The following is a 23827-nucleotide window of genomic DNA, read 5'->3' as shown; positions in this document are numbered from 1 at the left end:
TCTACTGTCAGTATAGCATTTACCAAGACAATTGTACCGAGGTGGTCTCAAGTAGTTCAGTGTTTTGGGGGAAGGGTTTACCAAAAGACTGGGAAAGTTTGGCCCTTGAAGATTGTGTCCTACTTTATATGAGTGCAGGGCGCTGCCAGTTGAGTGCCTGAAAATCAGAGTATTGAAAACTGTCTTAAGTTAGTGAAGCTCAGTTGTCTGTGAGTCCTCATAACGACTTTTTGCCTTGTGTCACAACTTGATGCCACGAGGCTTCAAGTTCATGAGCAGAGGAGATTAAAACTACCTGTTTGAACTACTCATTTCCTTTTTGAGTTTTATGTAGAAGATCTCACTGCACCACTAACATTGCTTTTAAAGTTTTCCTGCCTGATGACTTTTTTTTCTGCTTACTACAAGGAGCAATATTTTTTAAAAAGCTTATTTTAGGGAATTGATTAATTTTTTTTTTTCTTTTTACCATACTCCATGACTGGCTGAGGTATTTCATTTGTTAATGATGTAGTCTCCTGTAATAATGTAGTCTCCTGTAGTGTTCAAAGTATGTAAGCATAGGAGTCCTGCCTGAATATCAAGCTCAGCTAGGGAGCAGTTGAGTGGTGACCAGAAAAAACAGCTCAGGTGCAAGGAGCTGAAGAGATTTTGGGATACCTCTGTTTTGTATTACTTCAAGAGTGCAGAAATGCATTCTAGGCAGGTATATATCTACCTAGGGCATGCTTATGAATACCACCTACTCTCTTTCTTTGGTGAAGAAATCATAGCATCCAGTCCATTGGTAGTATAGACTTGATTGTTTTTCAGATTTGCAACCATTTTTTTGGCATTCCATTAGTATGAGTGGAAATTCATTTGGAGCATGTTATTAATACTGTGTTAAGGCTCTTTCTACTGACTATGCTTGACCTGTCTAATGTCTCCTAACGGGGTGCAAACTATTGAGTAAAGTTCATGAAATTTACTCTTCTTTAAAATTACTGCTCAACACCTATTGCATTGCTGGATATCTTAAAAAAATAGCAAAACCCACAACTTTAAGAAAAGCAGCTTGAGGATTTGTGGAAGTTTTTTTAAATATTAGCTCAGGTTTGAACACTTTTTAAAAAAGAATCTTGTTTTTTCCTACCTTTAGAAAAATCTAGACAAAAATAAGAAGTCAAATGCATGTACTCTGGGCTAAAAATCATAGTTCCTCAAATGACAGAATCTAACCCAGTTTCCCAGTTTGTGGAACTTTAATTAAAGTGTTGAGCAATATTGAATAAAGAAGTTGTGTAGCATCTACTTGTCTCAAAAAACTTAGCTGCTATGCAGTTTTATGATGGCCTATTGTAGCCCAAAGGATTTTAAAGCACACTGCAACTACAAGGGAATATAAACTACAACACATACTCTTGTTTTTGGAAGTTCAACTTTCCAAGGCCTATAAAACAAGTGGTTTGATTTACACAGGTGTTGTGTATTTACAGTTTCTTGATTAGATTTTTCTTTGCCTGGTGGAAATAAAAGTCAGGCAACACTAAATTTGTTTCAAAATCAGTTTAGGGTTGTTAATGGGACTTTTGATTAAATTGTCACCCACTCAAATTCCTTCTGTCAAAATAATATTCAAGTGGGATAGTGCTGGTATATTCTTTGTCCAAAATGCAGTCAAAATTGTCCTAACATTTTTTTCTCAGTTAGTACTCAGCTCTGCCTATTCCAAGAATTGCTCTTGTTCCTTATATTTAATGATGGGGTGAGATTTTACTCTCTCCCATATTATGATTCTGCTGGAGCAAAAAGGGTGGGCAGGAGGATTCACAAATTCACCACTGCTGAGCCAAATTTCACTATACAGAAGAATGTAAAAATTAGGAAATTTGTTAAAGACTGGTGGCTAAGAGATTTCCAAAAGGTGTCATAACTTCTTCCATCACACTGTGGGCTGAAAATGTGCTGGCTAACCTGTAGGACAACTGATGACAATGATATAAAATAAAACTCCAGAAAGATAGAAGGAACTGTGTAAATTCCTAAGCTGTAGTCCTGGATGGGAGACCTGTGAAAATAGACGGTCTGGAGTTGAAGGAACCATGAAGTTATTGCAAAAACTGGCAGGTTGAACACAAAGAAGTTATCAGGACTAACTGGTATTCTTTAAGAGCTCTGAGGAAATTTTAAAGTAGAATGTCTAGGTTTCTAACAATACAATATTTAATTTCTTTAGTACTAGGAGGTGTGACCAAGCCAAGAGTTGATGCCAAAACCCAGTTTCTCAGGTGACCTTGTGACCTAGAAGCAGGTTAATGTATTATCTCTACAGGACAAACTAAAAGAAGTGTTAATAAAATAAGTATTCTGTAATGTGAAATCGGGCTTTATGAGTTTCTTGTAGGTTTTTTTAAGAGTCATTAACTGACTCACTGATGAATAACTGACCAAAATCAGGAGTCAGGCAATAGGGAAAAATCTTTTTTTGCTAGTGAAACGAAGTGTTTGGGGTAGTAAGAAAAAAGGCTAATGGGGGGTAGGGAATGAGAGATTTAGTAATTATGCAGTAAAATGTCAGATGATATGCATTACAGGTAAAACCAAAGTGGTGCAAGTGAAAAAAGGCAGTCCTATGGTATCCAAAAATGAGAGGATTTCAGCAGGCTATTAGTGCTGAGGAATAAGACTGTGCAGTTCCATGATAACATAAACTTGTTGCTAGGCAGCAGATCAAAAAGCTAATGAAATACTAGGAATTATTAGAAAAGGAATTGAGAACAAAACAGGATGTAATTATGGCAACGCATGAATTACATGGCTCACCCCAAAGTTGAGTATCATAAGCAGCTCTTCGCCTATCATCTCAAAATAGTTACAGTAAAGCTGGAGGGGGTTGAGGAGAGAGCAGTGTGTATGGTGGAGTTGGTTCTCTACAGGGCCCAATTAACTAGACTGAAGCTCTTCAAGAAAGAAATTATGGAAACGAGTAAATCATTTGAATTGCATAGAGGACTGACAGTGATGGAGAATGAGATGAATTAGGGACTGTCAGTTGAACCCTAGCAGGAGCCAGGCTCAAAGCAAACTAGGAGGAGCTTTTCTTCCTGCACTGGGGTAGGAGAGACCTCGTTGCAAAAAGTTGATGGTGCTGGGGCAGGCTGGATGCATGCCTGGAGAAGAGTTACACTGCATGCTGATTTATAGACCAGCTGGTACACAGCAAACTACAAGTAAACAGAAGGTAGACTATGCAGAGAGTATTTTTTATGCTTGAACTCTTTATCTTTGTTGCTCTTTTTAGTTGTTGTGTATGTAACTTGTGGTCACTCACAGAATTAAAATACAGGAAGATGTTGAATGTCCCAGTTCTCCAATGTAAAAAGGGGTTTTGATAGAAATCATATTATTTCACATAAATCCTAAAAAATGTTTTTCTAATACAGTCATCTTTAAATTCTCTGATTTTTCATTACAGGGATAAGCAAATTTTTCCAAGTGTCTGGTAGTCCCGTGAATTTTCAGAAATTATTTTTAATATCAAAACATAGCATCATAAACCTCAAAAATATTGTACCTAAGCAAAACCACATCTTGGCTGTAGAATTTTCTGCCCTTTGCAATAAAGCTTATTTCTCAATAGAACTGACATGTTTTAAAATCCCTCTGTCAGGATAAAAGCGAGATTTCTCAGTTGCACCAAAGGCTTTTTTATTGTTATATGTATAGGCACTGTAAAACTGTTAATTGAAAAAATAATTCTTTGGATATTATTTCAATATTGGGAGCTTGATAACTGTGATTCAACAGCACTAATATTCAAAATATGTTTATAGAAGAAGGTGTTCTATAAAAGCAGAACTTTTGTTTCTTAAGACTTTGTTTCCATTATACAGATAGTCATTTGGAAGAATTTCCAACCCTACTTCACTGTGCAGCCAGATTTGGCTTGAAGAACCTTGCAACATTTCTACTCAGTTGTCCTGAGGCCACACGGGCTTGCAAAATAACCAATAAATATGGAGATGATCCAGAAAGGATTGCGGAGAAGCACGGGCACGAGGAATTAAGAAAATTAATCAAAGAATTGCCAGTAAGTTCATGTGTTTTCCATATGTCATCTACAACCAGGGGGCTAATATGTTCTGTACTGAGATCCCCGTAGTATCTACTTGTAAAGACTAATATGTTGTCCTTCTGTCTGAAAATATTGTTTTACTCTTGTCTCAGAAAGAGGAGTCAAAATCGAGTACAGCCATTTTATTTGCACACTGATGGTGAAGATCAGAGCTTTTGCACTGCTCGAATTTTAGGCATGTAATGGAAAGAAAAACTATGAGCCAGAAGTACCTCATGTGGCCTGGTTAGATTGGTCTTTTCAGCACCTGGACCAGCTGTCTAGAGTAGGACATAAAGACTTCTTTGAAAGTCATATTTAAAGGGACTATGAACTCTCTTAGCACTGCAGTTCTTCACCATTCAGAAAAGAGCTGTTTCCCTGCCTTGGTTGTTCATGCCACTGTGAAGGAAGGGTAAATTTTATCACCTTTAGATGGAGTAAATCTTTCTTCAGCTGGGTATGCAGGAGGGGTTTGGGGCAATAGTTGCCTTTCCACATGAAAGGTAATAGAAAAATAAGTGCCTCTGGATAGTTCTACCATGCAAATTATTGCAAATAAAACCTAACAGAATTGCAGTAAAAAAGTAATGTACTATAGTGACATTTGAGAGCTTTAACCTATTTCAACTCTTTTTGTGCTTACTGTAATATGTGCAGATGTGATAATTCTCCAGTTTTTGATACTGTGATTGCGATCAAATTTAACTCAAGAAAATATGTTCCTCTTTACTATCCAGCATAAAGCTGTCCATAAAACCATGCTGTCTTCCTGGATCACCATGTCAGTAATTTCACATTTAACAATTTCTAACTGCTGTAGTTGCCTCACAATTATCCTTGCACTGGTCAGAAACCTCCTGCCAGTAGCAGTCAGGCTACTGACTGTGAGTTCAGGCTTTTCAGTTCTTGGAGTTTAGCAGTTTGGCTTAAAGAGAATGGAACTGTATTCCCTAACCTCCCTACCTTTGTATCTGGCTAGGTGCTGTCTTTGTATGGTCAGATACTCAGAGTAAAGTTGTGTATAAAGGATTGGTAAGAACAGGCAGAATATGAATAATAACTCTTGGTGAAATACTTTTCTTTTCTAAGATGGTCATATGAGCTGAAGGGTTGAAACATGGATGAAAAAACATTTTGGAAACATGGTTTCCATTGATAATTTTTCATGTTTGATGATAATGATTAATTCCATAAGACATTTATTTTTTACACTAGTGTTGTAGAAACTCAGCTTCTGATGTGTCTTTGTTGTGCACTCCACATGGAACTGGAATCTTCAGAAAATGAATAATTATTTTTTTTTTAATCCTAATGCACTCATACTTTGGTTTGGGGCTTTTTCAAGGGAAGAGAAAAATGCATGGTACAGACAGACTAAGCTGATATGCAGAGAGCACATTGCAATTCTACAGTCTTTTCACATTTTAATAGACTTTGTCAGTGATGGAAGGCAGTGATCACTAGGGTGATTTATTTCACTCTAAAAAGCATGTAAAGTGTGTGCATACCTCTGGTTAGCTTTTCTTTATTAATAAGATTATTAATTGTCCTAATAAAGTCTAAGTATAAATTTGTCAGTCAAAAACATGTTTTTAAAATGGCAAGTGGGCTCTACAGTGTAATTTTTCATTAAAACACTTGTCTCATTGTACATACCTGCTATTGTTTGCACGTAAACAGTTAACAATAATTTTTCTCTGTTTTCCCAAGTGTGAATACTTATACCAGTATTGAAGTAAAAACTACTGTATGGATACTCTAAACATGTGTAGTCTGGATAGGACCTGCAGTTGTACTACCTGTTTTCAGTTGATTCAAATGGTGTGGCCTACTAATGCAACACAAGTAAAAAATCTGAGTGTGCTTCCAGTCTGCCAAACATAATATGATATTATAGAAATGTTAGCTCCAACCACTGGAAGAAAAATGGCTTATTTGTGTCCCCTGTATTAGTGCACTTAAGCACAAAAACACTTACTGTACCTCTGTAATTGATGGGAATGTGGAAAAGAAATATTTGCATGGCTCTGAGCCAAGAAGAATTTAGTTTAACCATGTTCCTGGAACTTCCCATTACAGCTGTAGTGTTGACATTACTTATTATTACAATAGAAGTACTTTTGCATTTGGCATACCTCTCACTGTTTTTAAAGTGTTAGTTGTGTTTGCTTGTTCCTTTTAGGAATAGCCCCAAAATACACAGTAAATTATTGCTTCTATCTTTAAAAGCAGTAGGGTTCCGGAAAAATGAATGCAGTAAAACATACATTTGATTTTTCTAAAATCCTGCAAAATGTCTTTCATTTGCTGGAGAAAAAAAAAAAAAAACAAAAATAAAACCCCAAAAGTGTCATTTTGAGCTGGAGAATTCTTAGGGGAGTAAGAATTCCCTGAGATGATTAGAGAGAGAGCATCAAAAGATGAAGCAGCAATAACTCAGCTGCTCTTTCTACCTTCAAGCCCAGCAGGCTTTGCTGGGCTGTACAGCCCTTTTTGGTGTCTGCTGAGCAGATCAATGCTCAGGGCTTTTAGCTGCTGCTGCTTTGTTTTAAGGCCCTCCAGCATTCCTGTCCAGCAGGCTTAGTGGAAAGGTGCTCAGGGCTCTGTTGGCAAAGGTGAGCCATGGGAGGTGGCTGGATTTCACACAGGATCATCTGAATGGCACAAGTGCCCTGTCCTTGTTTAAAGGGAAAACCTCTTCGTGCAGCTGGACAGTGTCAATGTGGGGAGCGTTACAGCCACGGAAGATAGATCTGGAGTGCCTGGTGGATGCTGGGAACTGATCTCCTGATGTGTCAGTGCAAAGCACAAGGGAAGCATCCCACATCATGAGGCATGCTCCTCAGCCAGAAGAGATTTTTCTGCTTTTAGTGCCAGTGTTAAGTGCAGTGCAAGGTCATTAAATGCTAAAACCTCGCCACCCAATAGAATCCTGTATATATCTATGCTTCCACCATGGTAGTGTCTGCCTTCTCTGTCAGAATTCCTGCATTTCAGACCCTTCTTGAAAATTACGGTTCTGGTGAGGGAACACTACAATACTTGAATTACTTGCATTAAAGGTGAAACTGTGCCTGAAAGAGTCTTCAGTGAACATTATAATGAAACTCAATTTCAAATGTGCAAACAGTTTTTTAGGCAAATTGTATTTTTTTGCATTTTAACACAAAGCCACCTCAATGGGCATTCATTTCTAATTTCTGCATGTTTCGTTCTAGTTCAGATAAAGTAATTGCCTCTTCTGTACCATAAAAGAGGGATATCATTTAACATTAGGCAATAACATCCTGAATTGTTAGTCTTTTGATTTTTATTCCTCTGTACCTTCAACTATTTGAATGTTTTCCACAATTGCTTTTAGGCTGAATTGCTCAAATCAAGTCAATTTAAAACTAGTAAGAGACATTTGGTAGGAATACTGGCAGGAGTCCTTGTACTTGAACCCTTGGAGCTCACTTGATCCAGCTGATGGCTCAAATGCCAGTAGGAAATGCTTTCCATTTGCCACAGGTCAAAACATATCTGCAGTCAGCTCTTCCAGTACCTGTGACAGGGAGTAGTACCTTGTTAAGTGACAGTAGTTTTCTGGGATATCAGGGCTGTATTTCAGATGTTTGCCTTCCACATAAGCTCTGTCTATGAAAGCTGCTTTGACACGAGCTTGTTCTTCTTGCCACCAGCTGTGGCTTTCTAAGTCTATGTAAAAATTCTACCTCCAGATTATAAGGAAATCACTGAAATTATGTTCTTATTCAACACAAAAAGGAAGACTTTAAAAATTATGCTTAGAATTCTTCTCTCATCTAGGTGAGTAAGGAGGGGTGTATGTTCAATTTGGGACCTGACCATTTAAAATTGGAGATCATACTAGTAGCCAGTTTAGGCATTTGTGCTTTGGCATGGGCATAGCTCTTTGTTTTTCTAATTTCTCCTTTCTTTTAATAAGAGCTGTGTAGCTGAATGTGTCATAGCCAGGAAGATTACTGTGTACCACTGTGGTATACATCAAAGGTTCTAACAAAAACACAATTCAGAAAATGTTTTATTGGTTAATGTAAATACTTTCTGATTGCTCACTTCAGCCTTTAAAGCAGATTCCTAGGGGTGGCATAAACATTATTTAAATATAAAAAAATGAAATATCATTTCATGTTGTCATCACACATTTGAGACAGCACAAATTAAATTTATTTTTAAAATACCTTCTGACATTTCAGAATTGGTTACCAGAAGTCTAAGGTAGAAAAGGCAGGTTAATTGAACTTTTTTAAACCTATCCTGTTGCCAGGTCTGTAACAATTTGCAGCAGCACAGGAGACTGATAGAAGAATCTTCTTCCTTTGCCACTAGCAAAACTCTGTCTGGATTTCTTGTTCAACTTAATTTTTTTGTCTTCCTGCTTGAGGCATCCTTTAGGCAGCGATTAAAAATATAATAGGTATTTAATTCTGTACATAGTGGTGGAAGTTCCTTTAGAACTTAGTAGATTGAGATTGCCCTGCATGGCTGTTCAGAAGAAGGTTGTTTTCTTTCCAGAGTTACAGCAATTCTAACTCTTCTGAGGTACATCCTGCAAAGTCTAGATCCTCAGTTACTGAATTCATTGCTTTTAGAAATTTCCTCAGTAACAGAGAGAAACACAATCTTACAGCTGGTCATAATTTTCACTCAGCTCCTGTTTTATGGAAGATATATGTTTGAGATAGCAGGGGAGGGAGGAAAGAAATTTTTCTTCCTGAAATGCCAAGCTATATTTTTATAAATCACAGCAAACTTAAAGGATGGGCAGAAATGTAGGTTGAGAAGTAATTCATCATTGTACACCTCTCTCCTTTCATCTCTTACTTTGAAGTGCATGGCTGAACCAGAATACAGAATCTCTTGAAGTATCTTCAACTTGATGAAATAGAAAACAATCTACAAAAACAGGGTATTGTGGAAATTGAGGGTACTTTTTGTGTCAGTTGTTTTATATGAAAAGAATCTTACTTGGCTTTGTAGCTACTATTGCCAAATGTCAGGAAATCCTTAGGCTGCAGGAATCCCTTCAACAAGGATTCTCATAATTTGCTAGGGAGTTCTAGATGCTCATCAGGAATCAGTACTTTCTGAACACAGAAGTATTATTCTTCCATTTATTTTTAGCTTTGTGTTCCTGTAAAAGGCTATGTAATGTGGCAGAGCTCCTCAGCAAGAAACAGATTTTTACATCCAATTGCAACATCTTCCTGAGCTATTAATTTTCTGTCCAGGAAGGATCACATGTAGAAAGATGAACAATATTAAATGAATCTGATTGCTGTCAATATTTCTTTAATTACTTCAAATGCTATTGCAGTATTGCACTGGCCTATAGTTCATTGCTTTCAAATAGCTGGTAGACTATGTGACAGAAAAGAGGGTTAGTCTGGTTTCTGAAATTCCTTCTAATCCACCAGTGAGTCCTTGGTAAAGCCTGCTGGGATTTAATTCCTGCCACAATATTTTAGTGCTCAGAAATGTCAATTACATGCATTCTTTGGTACACTGGAAGTTACCTAGATGAAATGAATAAATGACTGACTGTATTCTTTGATACTCTTTAGTGAGTGGATATTCACAAATCAAATTCTTCAGGAGAGGCTTCCTATTATCAGGTCTTGGTGTTTTATGTTTAAGATTTGGTTTAGGGAATTTATTTTACTAAGTGACAAGATTTCCCTCTTCTCTTTTTCATGTGTTCTCTGAGGGATATGCTCCCTGTAATAAAAACTTGCTAGCTTATACTCCCTTTTGAGGTCAGGCAATTTATGCTTTACAGAAGAGATAAGGTACAGACTGAGCACAGAAAATTTTGGCTTCAAGGAGGAAAGGCTAGATTTTTCATTTTGAAAAACCAGACATTACACTACTACACACACTTTTTTAAAGTTTCTGTATTGACTTTTATTCAGGCTAGAACCTTGCACCTTAACTGTGATTACATCTCCTGTCAATAACTATGCAATTGAGAGCAACCTTCTTGCAAAAAGAAAGATAAGTGGAACTGCAGATTTGGAAACCTTACTTTTGTACAAGATGCGTATTGAAATTTGTGTGTAATTTAGAATGAATGAGAATGCTTTTTCCTAAGAATTGTCTGGTATTTTGTCTCATCTTCTGATATTCTGTAACTATAGCAGTGACATAGTGGAAGTCAGTTATTTGCAAATTCCTATTTGTAAAAGCTTTTACAATTTTCAATGGAAACTTGAATGCTAATGGAATTTCACTAATGGAAATGCTTGTTAATTTGAAGTAGGGAAAATGCAAAAGGATCCTGTGATGATACCTCAGTTCTTAAGTATATTAAGGATTGTAAAAGCTAAAATACAGAGGGTTTTTTTCACAGGTTTTTCTGACTGTTGGTGTGACATCAGCAAGTATTCATGGCTAAGGGACCATTTGGGAAGGTGGGATGGGGAGTGGCCTGTTTTTCACAAGTATTCTGCAGGGTGAAAAGAACCATTCTTATCATTTACCTGCATTATTAAGCTCTGAATTTGTTTGAACATTTAAAAAAACATTTGGCTGAGTTGCTTATGTTATTGAAAAAATCCAAATGCAATTCTTTGTAGGAGAGAGAGAAAATAAGTAACCATGTTATGTTGTTGTAGAAATCAATGGCATGCCTATGTCAAACCTGGCCTCTGTGTCATGTGTCCACAAATATATGTGGATATGAATAAGTTGAAGTAGATAAAGACTCTGCAATAGCTTGAGGATGCATTAGAAAATGAGCTGCTTCTGCCTAACCTCTGTCATGGAAAGTAACCAAATTGGACATAAAATTCTGTTGCGTATAAGGTGTCATTTTTCTACTTGTTTAGAAACGGCTGAAGCTAGAGCATAGGAAGCTTGTAAAAGGCTAGATTTTTATGGATGTCTTTTTAGTCACAATGTAGTGTGTTTTCCTTGTGAGGGCATGAGTCCTCTACCCAAGTTACAAATCAGTTGCATGAAGTTAAGCAAGAAATTTTCCCAAGGAGAGAATACCCCACAATTTTCCACTTTGACAAATGTTCCTATCTCCTTTGAATCAACCTTCCTGCACAGGTGATATCACTAACTGTATTATTAGGTGTGGAGATCTTCTTCTTTAAATACAGACATCTCAGAAGCCCTTAAAATGCAAAGAAAAAAGTGAAGTTTTATAAAATTGTCTGCTACCCAGTTTACTGCAGAAGGAAAGATTGCTAGGGCATTTCAGTGGTAAGTCTAGAAGCAAATTCTAGGTGCTGCTGTCAGTTGAAGCAATTTGAAGGTATATGCATGGCTGTCAAGAAGCACGTTTACCTTCACATAGCATGTGCTGCCAGCCTGATTATCTGGAATATGCCCTTTGGCTGCCTCTCAGTGATCTGTGAGGAATCAAACACTGTCATACCTTACAAGTTGTTGAGCACAAAGAAAGATAGCATATCAGCAGTGTCTTTCTTCGGCGCCTCAGACGGGAAAATAACAGAATAAAAAGAAATACAAATAAAGAAAGGCCACTACAGAGAAAAAAACATAAGACTCTTTCAATAAGAAGGTTCTTTCAATTTCATGGGGGAAAGTGAAGGAAGAGTAGTAGAAGTAAGGAGCTGTTAAAATTATTGTGGTAATTACAAACTGCAAGCCAAAACTACCTACATTTTGAGTGACATTGTGAGGTCTGAGGGAAGAGTTTTGATCTAAGACCCCTAAGAAAAACTGCGTGGAGAAGCGAGAATTAATGAGTAAAGTTAGGTAAGAGGCTTGCTGAGTCCTTAGCAAACTGAAGTTTCTCTGATCTGCATAGATCTAATAGTGAGTTACCAGGCTTTGCTACAGCTGTAATTTATTGCTTAATTAGAAAAATTGTCTTTGAGCTCCACATCAATAGGGTGACCATTAGGGAAAGTCATTTCTCAAGGCTACCAAGCCCATTATATGGAAACTACTTAAGAAAATCCATTTCTGCCCTGCATAGTGTTAGTTCCGTTTAACATAGCCCTCCAAGGTCTCAATTTATAATTCTGTCTGAGGACCCTGCACAGAAGGTACACTCTTTATTTTGCCTTCAATTCTTCCTGTCCCCATATGGTTTACAATAAATGATTTAGTATTTCATTGCCAGAACTATAGAGTATCTATCAATAATCATTTTTGTTTCTTCTCTTTGATGACAGCTTAAAAATGTTTTCTGAGTTCCCACACTCTACCAAACTCAAAAGAACATGCAGCAGTCAACATAAAGATGTCTGCTTTTTTGGGGAGAAAGCCAATGTAACTGCTAAGATTGCTTTATGATATGTATTAAATAACCATTACAATCACTATAATTGAAATTTATGTTCCATATGTAGCAGACATGAGCAGACCTCCTCAACCCCACAAGCCACATGCCAGAATCTCCACACATCAGAAGTTTGCGAGCTGTTCTTGGTCAGTTGTTGAAGGCTCCCCACAGCTCTCACTGTGAATGTGAGGCACATAACTGGATCTTAGCACTCAATGATGGTGCCAACCTCCTTCAGAGCTATGTTGGCATGATTTTACTTGCTCCTGAGGCTTCAGACTATTTTGCTGTTCTTGTATAGCCTTGGGACATGACCTGGGAACCATCCTTGAAATATTAGAGAACTGCTTAGGACCTGCAGTTGGCCACCTGTGGCCTTTTGAATTTCAATTGAGTTCATCTGCTGTTAATAAATACGACTTTTTAAGAAGCCCAAGAATAAAAGTAGGTGGAGATGGCTCCCGCCATGTGGAAGACACTAGCAAGTCTCCTTTGGGCTACTGAGGAAAACAGAACGAGGATGTGTGCCACCATGGAATTAATAAAGTTTGACTCCTAACTGGATCACTCAATCAAATTTTCAAAGATCCTTTTTAATTAGATGTATTTTTAAAAAATGCTGCCAGTTGATAGCCTGTACTGTCTTACATAAATGGGTCAAAGGACTGAACAAAAGTTTCCATGGAGACTTTATATGACTGCAAGATGCTTTCCAAATTAATTAAAATCTTGTGTTGCAAGGAAAAGAGGTTTAAAGGTGACAAAATCTAGTACAGGTATATAGATCTGCAGTCAATTCTGGCCACTGTGTCCCAGGGACACCTGTCATCACTGACAACACAATCAGTGAAGTTTTAACTGTAAAAGCTAGTGAATTTTATATAATTCTTTCTTCTCTTCATAACAGTTAAACAAGATAGACCCAGGTGCAAGGCTGAGTTAATCATGCACATACAGAACAAGAATAAAACCCTCTTTCTGGAAAATCCAGAAAACATAATTTCAGCATTTTGAAACCAGTCATGATTGGTGAGAACTATCATTTTTTTCTGGATTATTAATTAAAGACTAAGGTTTTTATTTTTAACTTCTTCTTCTTTTGTGCAGATTAAATACACCTGTCTAATGCAGAGAGAAAGATTACATTTCCTACTAGGTTTTTAGTAAATAAAAGAACAAAGAAGCAAGTTTGCATGTACAGTACATTGGAACTGCATTATGTTCATTACAATTCAGTTAAAATTGAAATGTTAATTGAATACTGCTTATTTGTTTAGACCAGAACTGTAGATTAATCCACAGATTTCTCTGATTGGAGGAAGTTTTGTGTTAGATTGGTGCACAGATTACTGTAATGGTCTTATCAGTGTTATTGATATTCCACCAAGGTCATAACATGACAGTATAGAGGATAGAAATGTGGTTTAGAATGGCCCCAGAGTGACTTGGAAAGTAAATATTTCCATGGTTATTGATGCCTTCAATTTTTGATCTCAGCATTGAACGGAAATATATATGAACATCCCTATATCTAAATTGATGTCAATAGTGTGATTTAAAAAAGTTATTCTAGTCTTTGAGTCATAACATTTGCAATTCTGTTTTTAGCAAAGCGCTTAGTAATTCTAAAGATGTTCTTTGTTTTATCCTTCAAGTGTTGCTTTGGGTGTAATATTCACGTATCAGTGTAGCTTATGTGTAAAAGTACATGGTGATCTTTCCTAGAGCTCAGGTACATGAAACTTTATGCATGAAAATGTGATGTTATGAATTACAACTAGAATTATCTCACATTACAAAAATCTGCCAGTGTTTGTCATCCTGTACATCAATGGTTAATTGCTGAACTGTATACTAAATTTTTATCCCAGCTCCTGTCTCTTTTAAGCATTGCGTGCTCAGAGTATACTAATTTTTTTCAAGATTAAAGTTAGAAGCTTATTTGGTAAATATACAAATTAAACAGATTAGACACCCTCTGTTCCTATCACCTTTAATGGTCTGCAGAAATGACTGGAAATCTAAGTTCAGAAATCCCAACAAAATTGTTGTCCCTGACCCATTAAGATTATATATTATGTCTGGGTACAGAAGAAGGATAGAGACAAATTATTTGAATCACAAACTTAACGTGTTATTCCACAATTTTGCTGTCTGTAGCTACTGAGAGAGTGATTGTCAGGGCAGGGCCTTTCTGTGTCTTTGCAAGCCTCTGAGTCTGGATCTGCCTCTCTGTTACTCCCATCTCAGCTAATCTCTGAAACAGGGCAGAGCCATGAGGATCTAACATACCTGCCTCAATAAAAAGTCGTAGTCTCTTTGGGCTTTTTAATATATTTCTCATTAGAATCACATTTTTTGATATGCTGCAGATCAGAAGTGAGATGCAGTTTCAGTGTAGATTTTCCCCATTAACACTAGGAAAGTATTTATTTTAACCTTATCCATAAGAACTTTATTCTACACAAAAAACCCCAATACAAACAACACTCAAAATAATAATAGTGATGTGCAGCTTTTGAATAGCATTTTCAGGAACAGAAAATTCTGTGTCTTCTTTGTGACGGAGGATTCTCTTTCACTTTTTCAGTCTGTACATAATGATTAGATGTTATGGCTGAGTGAAGTTGGTTAGTTTGAGATGGTAGAGGCCTAAATGTTATCCAGGAAAAGTCTTTATGTTCTGGGAGAAGTGTTTAATAGATATAATTCTGGGTAACATGATATTTTATTGAGTACCCTATTATGTGAAAAAGCTAAATTTTTCCTCTTGAGTGACTCTTGAAGACACGTTTTATTTTTTTTTTTGTCAGCCTCCTTCTGTCTTCTTCTGTCTTTTTACAATTATTTTAATATCATGCACTGGAATCTGGTAAAAAAATTGTTAATGTGTCAGGCATCATTAAATCAGCTTCTGTTTCAGTTCAGTCTTGCACTGTGCTTTGCACTCTAGCAGAGTTATTCAGTCTTTGAGACAACTCAGCAAATGGAGTATTAGATCTCTAAACCATCATGGTTTAGGACTTTAGAATGGAGAAAATCTCCTTCAGAAAAGTTCTTCAGTCCCTCTTCAGAAAAAACTTCTTTCCCTAACCCTTTTATATGAAAAAGGCTGGAGTAAGTAAAAAAAAAAAAGGAAAAAGAAAATGGAAATTAAAGCAAAGGAATGATTAGGTCCTATCCTTTGCAAATAATCTTAGGATGATTAATCCTAAGATTATTTGCAAAAGATAGGACAGTGCTGAGCAGAAGGCAAAATGTAGATGTGACATTAATCCATGGGCTGCACCAGGACCCACAGAGGGAGGAGGAATCATTGCAGAAATCTAATCTGATTCCTGTGCTATCAACCAATTCTATTTCACAGAAGTTATGCATGTAAAATTTACGTTGGTAATTGATAATTTTGTTTGTTTTGTCTTCCCCACACAAGGATTTCTGATACTTTATCTATTAATGTAATAATGATGGATTTGTGAGTATCTACCCAATTCTTTATAATTTTGACAAGTGACAGTTTGCCTGTGAGCTCTTTGGGCTCACAGTTCTTTGGGCTGAACAAGATTATTCTGTTCCAGGAGACTTGGTAGATAAAGATTCAACCCTCTAGCTGAATACAAAGTTATTAAAGTAACTAAGTAAATTTTTTGTTAGGCCAGGTTGCTATCTTCATTGTAAACCATTGTTTCGATTATTTTAAATATCTATTCAGTTTTCAATTTATTCACAACTACTGCATTTTGCTATGACTTCATTCCGTAGTTCCAGCCCCTCAATAAACTTGTGGCAGTTTAGGTGCTTTCACTGTCATTTCTTCTTTGTCACTTCTTGTCTCAGTCAAAATTATGTTAATTTTTCTCTTGATCAAGGTATTGCAGCACTTATTAAGAAAAGGATGAACACCTTTGGGGCTGTTGGATTTTATTTTCTACATGGAAGTAATGGGGAGATGTTTTCTAGGATTTGAGAAAAATAAAGGGAGTAGAAATCTAGAACTTAGGTATGCATAGATTTTTTTTATGTATGTGAGGTTTTTGGTTATTGCCACCTAAATTATATATGCTAATAAAATGATGGTGTTCGTGTAAGATGCTGTTGTATTAATTATGTATGACATGTGGATATGTTAAGAAGGTGTATAGCTATGTTCTTTCTCTGACTTACTAGTGGTGAGTGGTGAAACTGGAACATGACTGAGCTGTTGTTCAGCCTTACATGTTCTTATTCCACATAGAGAAATATTTTGCACCTTCCCATCAGAATAGTCTCTTTTAGTTCGAGATACAGGTCCTGAATTCTCTCTTCCCCTTTGTAACTCCACCTCTCCAGAGGGGTTCACAGTACATCTAAATTATAATTTTACCTTGGAAAGTATACCTGAAAAAGCTTCTAAGTCTGGAACAAAAGGCATCAAATCTGCCCTTTTGAAATAATGGGTTACCCTGTCCAATACTGCTTGTATTGTTTATCAGCACACAAAAAGAGGAAAAGAAAAAATGGCTGGAGAAGCGGTTGGAGCATAGCTTTACCTGACATTTCTGTGATAGCAAGCCACAGTGATCTGCTCCAAGAACAGTTGTATTTCTGTCTGTTTGCCACACTTCAAGGAATATCAAGGCAGCCAGGGATTTGATGTTCAGATCACAGAGACCTGATAGTTCCTGAACACAGGGCACCTGAGCTAGGCAGGTACCTAATTGGATAGTAATGCAAGTTAGAGCATTATTTCTGAAGAGAAGGAATCTGTTTGTGTGACACATGCCATGTCTTTCTGGCTGTGGAGAGAAAAGCAGACAGTGCTCTGGGAAAACAATGCAGCTAGCTTAGAAAAGGTGAGAGAAAAGAAAAAAAAAAGGAGAGGTTCTGCAATTAATAGTGATGAACGAAGAGGGATAAGAGCATTTTGTTCTGGTTTTGTATGCTGGTGTGGGTGTTGTCAAAAAATTTGCAACTAAACTAATTCTCCAAGTAAATCAATGTGTTTTTCAAGAAAATTACTGGAAAGGTTAACCAGCTTCATGGAAAAGGAGACATGACTGCTAAAATCAGAATTAAAATTCAAGTCTTTCTTGTAAGTTCATGGGAAAAGTAGCCATCTTACCAGAATTTCTTGTTTCTTGTTGCAGACGCACTTTTTTGATCATACTGATCCTCTGAGTGAAATATGTTATTCTCTAAATAGCAAACAGCAGCTGTTCTGCATACAGACCTTGTGATTAAACTTCTGTATCTTCATATCCTCACTCAGCTAAATAAACATAGTACTCTCAAGAAATTATCTTTGGCATGTTGTAGCTGACAGTGCAAGGTGTTCCTGTGTCTGTATGTGTGTACCCTGTAGATGTCCTTTAAAAAAAACTTGAGCACTTACATGACAGCACAGAAAATTAATTTTATGCACTCTAGGTAAATCTGCAGTATTAAAAGCTGGCAGACAGGATTATATTATTTGACAATAAGTATGTTTTAGGTGCTTCCAAATTTTAGTCCTGCTGTAAATCTAGTAGTGGATTGGCGATGGACAGCTAGAGACGAATATAGCTTAAAACTTACTTATGTAATTAAGTAGTTAAGTACTGCAGGACTTTGGAAATCTAGACTAATACTCATTTGCAGATCAAATATATTCAAAAAGGATACCTGTGCAGGTGGGCTCAAATAAATGAAATGTTTCACACTTCTTAGTGTGAAGGACTGAGGAAGTAAAAACTGTTTTTGCAGAAGTAATATATATTTTAAAGCTTAAGAAGTCTAGATAGAGTTTCGCCTTTGTTTTTCTGTGTTTTGCTTGGTACAGTTTCTCTTTGTTCTTTTCCTTGCCACAAAGTCTGTGGACATGTAAGTGGTTTAACGACCTATAGAATTCTCATTCTATGAATTCCACTGTGTATTACAGTGATAGTTTGAGAACATTTTTTAGATTAATTATGTTAAGTGTACAGTCACAAAATTCACAACTTTATTATGGAAACAGAGTAGTGGAACAGTGACAACTGAGTTGTGTTACCTATTCCCTTACAATTAGATGATTCATTATATATTCTATAATTTGCTATGTCTTTATCTAAAAGCAAAGAATAGCTAGATCTAGGTGATGAAAAACAGTGGCAATCTATATAGAAAATATCAGAAGGAAGTACTTCTGAACAAAATTAGTCCTGGAAACTATATTTTACATCTGGTGGAGACAGCATGACAGGGCTCCTTCTTGGTTTTTGTACTTCTGTGACCAATAAAACGTAGTCAGTAGAGGAAGGTTTGTGCTTTTTCTGGCTTCTGAGTCATGTCCAAAATTGAATCGCACATGTTACCTTGTCTCTTGTTTCCATAAGAAACTGTAGGCTGTTCTTCACAAAACTGGAGGAAATGGCTGGGGTGCTGTCAGGTATGCAGTGAGAAGGCAGGGGGTTTTGAGGGGTCAGACTGCATATGAGAAGCTTGAGGAGAGGTTATCACTCTCCAATCTCCATTCTACAAAATATTTGTCTATGAGGGGAAAAGTAAGGCAAAGGAAAGGAATTGCTTTCCCTGCCACTGTTTCTGCTTTGCCCCACCTCTCTTCCTTCTTAGGATGATTTTGAAGGATCCAGAGAGCAGCAGATTGTGCAAGTCTATTTCTGTGTTTGCAGTTCCCAAATCTTGCAGTATTATCAAGATGTTTCAACTGGGGCTTTTCTAAATGGTGTTTACTGTAGCTGATGATTTAGTCACAGCTGTTTCAGTAGCTGTTACTGTATCATTTATACATTTCATACTAAACAGACAAATTAAGTTTGGCAGGGATTCTTGCAGTAGGAGCTCAAGATTTGTAACTGGTGCAGGAGCCCCTCTCTCTCTGGTGAAACTGTAGGATAAGGAAGGAGTTTTGACTTCAAGGAACGTTATGGTTTTAATTTCTGGTACTGTGGATCTGCCATGTCTCCTACCAATGGAGGGAGGACTCTCTCTGTCCTTTTCATGCTTCAGTGTGAGGAGAGGGATGGTTTGCTATAGATTTGGGCACGGGTGTCCAGACCAGGTTCCCTTAAGTTAATGCTCAGAAGATCGTTCTTGTCTGGGATCACAGGAAAAGGCCAGCATTCAAACACTGAGAGAAATTTAAGACTACCTGCAGGTAGGCCAGCAGAATTTTTACCACCCTCTTTTGATGCTGATAAATTGCATAAATGAATTCATGATTTTTCTACTGCAGCAATTTGGAAACTGAGACTAATAGTTGTTTACTGAGGATTTCAGAGTAATATCATGGAATTTCTTAGTATCAAACTGCTGGGGCTTGTGCAGAAGCTTCCTTCTGACTCCATTATTTGCATGCTAGTATGTGTATTTTTAATCCAGTCTAGAGACCAGCACTTATCTGAATTTGCTAATCTGATGTTTGCTAATCCATATTTGGGGGTTGGGATTCCCCACTCTGTTCTTGGTTACTCATTTCATGAGCAGAAATGAGTCATACTCTTCTTGTGAGACTATTAACACTCTTGGCACTAGAAATGGAACTAAATCACACAGGAGGTTCTGTAGAGTCTTATGATAAGAAGAATGCATACTAGTTGTCGCTGATTTAATTGCTTGGGGAAATAGCTACATCACTTAATGGTTCAGAATTGAGGAGGCTGAGAGAAAAAGAAGCTTGACAGATGTGAATTTAAATGCAAATTATTGGGTTTTAGCCTAATGGTAAAAATTACTGGGTTTTAGTTCTGAACCCACAATAATTTTAACTAATATGGCACCATATTATGTCCAATCATTGGTAATATGCTCTAACATTAGTGATGGTTATAATGTATTATCCTCATGCTTTATTATTCATCAAATTAATCCCTTGGATATTTCTTTTAATTTCATTTCCCTTACTCCTGGAGTTAGTCTGTCTTTAGCCTATTGTATGCAGAAGATCTGCCTACCGTTAGCAAATTTTACCAATTTGTCATTTAGAAAGAAATAGTTTTTTCTTTTCCAGAAAGGCCTATGTATTAGTAGAGAACTTCCTCTTTATAAGATACTTTTTAAGGGAGCTGAAATGTTAGACATACCAACCTGCTACAGATATATCTCTAAAACAAAAAACCCAGTATTTAGGAAGAAAAAAAAAAATGCTGTTGTTCTTTATGAAGTGTTTTGTGTTTTCTCCTTTTTTAATTTTTCTTTTCTGTGAGTGTTGCAGAAAATGCTGAAACACCAGAAATAGCTAAAACCTGATGCAAGCAGAGTAAGGTTTTCAGAGTGTGAAATATCCCATTGTGGAGTCACCAGAATTATTTGTTATGGCACTTTCATGGCAGATTTCAGTAGTGATTCTCATTTGCACCCATATAAGAGATTACAACCAAGGCAAACAGGCAGATAAGGAGTGTCTTCTCTATAAAGCCCTGTTATCTCTCTCTGCTGTATAACAACATTTAACAAAATGCCTTTTTCTGGATACTTTAATAATTGCTAGTTGGGCAATTTCACTCCCAGGTGTTGCATATTTGTTCATTGAGGCTTTTTTCCTATTTGTTTATTTGTCTTAAGCTGTGAGCAAAACAATGCAGGGCTTCAATAAAGCCAGTATGACAGTGTACTTGTCAGGAATAGGAGAGCTCTCAGAGAACATGAGCATGTTCTATTTCTTAAGTTATTTGGCATTTTTTTTAATACTCTTAAGGATTAGGGCCTAGTTCCTTATTTAAGATTCTCTATGTGCTTATATATTCTTAAAATGCTGTATTAGCTGTGATTTTGAAGATAGCTTTGGCTAAAAGTATTGGATGCTCACTGTAAAAACACTGCTGAGGAAGAATCTGATTTCACCGGATTTGATAGTGTTTTCTAAGCAAGTGTTTCCAGATTTTACAATACTGGTGATCTCAGTTCTAGCAACACAGTCTGAACTGGTTCAAATATGTTCAGAGGGCTTATGTATGTGGGAAGTGGCTTTTGTCAGAATGTCTCAAGCATGCTTGTTTGAGAGATGTGTATGACAGCAGCTCAGTATTCATGGCTGAAATACATTTTAGAACATAGATTTAATTTGATTTGATAGGTGGCAGAAAATCTGTCATCTGTTGTTTTTTATCAACATGGATTTGTTTTCCCCTACCCCTATATTTTTTAAATTATAGGAAAATAGGGGAAAATTAATATTAAAACTTTTCTGACCAGAAAGTGTTGTCATTTTACCTTTTAGCTTTAGTGATGATTTCACAGAAGTTCGTTCAAGCCATTTGTAATTATTTTCATTTTTATTCTGTTAGCACTTATTGAAAAGAATTGTCTGCTTTTGTGACTCAAACATTGATTAATTTGATCCTAATTGTGGAACTAATGCCAGTAATACAGTTCTTTTCATTCCATCAGACAGGCTAAAAGATTGCCATTTTCTGCATCCTTCTTTTTCTTGTTTTAGTAAAGAGCAGTTATCACATTTCTCCAATTTTTAGAAGTAAAAGAATTTTGGAAAATCTTTCAACAACAGCTGGAGTTTGGAGATGAGGAAGTTCCTGACCTGAGTCAGAAGCTATCTGAATAATGAAACAGTTTCCTCTAACCTCTGCAGAAGTTGCAGTATGAAAAGAAAACTTTAATCATTCTAATGCATATATAACAGAATATTGGGGTGCAGCTAGAATCTTATGCTCTTTATCCATGTCTCATCTCCTTAAACTGGACCTGTTTATACAGATATATCTAGGTTTTTATCACAAATATGCTGTATGTATGTATGGCTGAGTGGATTGGCTTGTGTCATGTTTGCTCTGTATTGGTTACAGTACTGTAAGTAGCCATGCACAGAGCTGGAGAGACAAGTTGTACTTCACTTTACTTCCTCTCACTACAAGGATACAAAAAGATAAGACTATAGAATCTGTTTTCTGAAAAAGCTTGCCTTGATGGCATTAGACTCAGGTGTATAGGGATAGAGAAGGCAAATATTCTCCAGTGTTTAGAATCAGACACTCTGTCTTTCAAAGCCACACATTCATTAGGCTACAGCATGGCTCTCCTGAATCTTGGCAGAAACACTAAAGCAGAGGTTTACATATGTGTGCTCTTGCCATGGACTTGTGGGCTACTCCGTTTGGATGATGCATTGAGGATCTTGTGAAGTGTGCAGGCAATCTTCCAGTTTACAGATGATGTCATTTTCCAGGAAACATATGCAATGTACCCTGAATGTGAAGGCAGAGACCTCACCCCCTCACCCAGTGGATATAAATCATAGACAATGTTCATGTAAGGCAGTAACTTAATGGTTATATTGTGGAGGGAGTTTTTTGGTAGGACTGTACAACCTGAGTTCATATTTGAAGTTCAGAAGAGACAGAGTTCATTATATAAATACACTGCATTGTTTATTCATCTTGTGCTACTGCTGCTGTGCTGGCCTTTCAGCTCTGGAACTGGTATGGCCCCCAGGATTAATGCAATGTGCTTCCTCCAGTTTCAGTTGTGCCTTACAGAAATATCTGTGCTAGAACAGAGCTTCCCATAAGGCCTGCAGGTAGAAGGAGAGGATTGAGGTATTGCATAAGGGTAATTTAAATTGCTGAAAGCATCACAGTCAGAGGTATTAGCAAAAGTGGTTTTAATATGGTGTTTTAGGAGTGCAGCTCAACAGCAAGGTTCACTTTTACTGCACAGCACAATCATTTGAACAATGATTCAGAACTACCAAGGCAGAAATGAAAGTAACTATACTACAAGGTTATGTGTGATATTGGTCACTTACCACTAATCTGCCACAGGTCTCTGTCTCTAGGACCAGACTCGAGAGTTGTCTCAGTTCAAGAAGAGATCATCACCATGCAGCCATGGCTGCCCTCAGGGAGAGCTCAAGGAAGGCTCATTTGGGATAAACTCATTGCCTTGCAGTCAGATTACATGCAATGGGAAAGGTGGGCATGAGGCTCCTTGTAACCCACAACATCCTGTGCTCCTTGATAAATGATTCTTGGAAAAGTCACCTGCTATTCTTGTGTAACATACATGGTCAGTATTCCAAGCTCCTATGTATTGATGGTTACAGTGTCACTCTGCTCTGCTCTGCTTTATGTGTTTTCAGAGAACAGATTGAAACTACAGGAGTTCTTGGCCTGGCTACAGCTCAGGCCTTTTCCAAAATGTTGCTGGCTTGGTTAAGGTTTCAAGTGCATCTGTCACACAGGGTTTTGTGTAATAGTGTATACATTCCCTTTCTCACCTCCTGAGTCCAATAGAGGATTGAGTAACTCCCAGCTGTGGCAGAAAGAAAATCCTCTGAAGTTAGAAGATACAGGAGACAAAAGGCAGGGCAGAAAGAAGCACCATAGCTGCTTTGGATATTTTCAGATTTCATTCCTCTGAAGTCTGAAAATGGATGCTGGCAGGGAGTTTCTTTCCTTCACTTTTGAGTTTGTAGGTGGAGAGGGAACAGATGATGGACAGCAGCAGCTCAAATCTCTGTTCTAGCTAAACAGTGC

At 37.1% G+C, this 23827-nt stretch overlaps 1 protein-coding gene across 1 annotated transcript in view; it reads left to right on the top strand.

Annotated features, from left to right (window-relative positions):
• BANK1 (B cell scaffold protein with ankyrin repeats 1) overlaps positions 1-23827 on the top strand; it is a gene marked incomplete at its 5' end in the record, with an annotated part of 117090 nt that overhangs the window by 35282 nt on the left and 57981 nt on the right. The window contains one exon of the mRNA XM_083861087.1: positions 3876-4072. Within this exon, the coding sequence (XP_083717213.1) occupies positions 3876-4072 (197 nt within the window). The remainder of the gene's footprint in view (positions 1-3875; positions 4073-23827) is intronic.

The sequence above is a fragment of the Zosterops lateralis genome (genome assembly GCF_965231275.1).
Source record: "Zosterops lateralis genome assembly, chromosome: 5".
NCBI classification, from domain to species: domain Eukaryota; kingdom Metazoa; phylum Chordata; class Aves; order Passeriformes; family Zosteropidae; genus Zosterops; species Zosterops lateralis.
The sequence above is the reverse complement of the archived record's forward strand: the minus strand, read 5'-3'. Positions and strand labels throughout refer to the sequence as shown.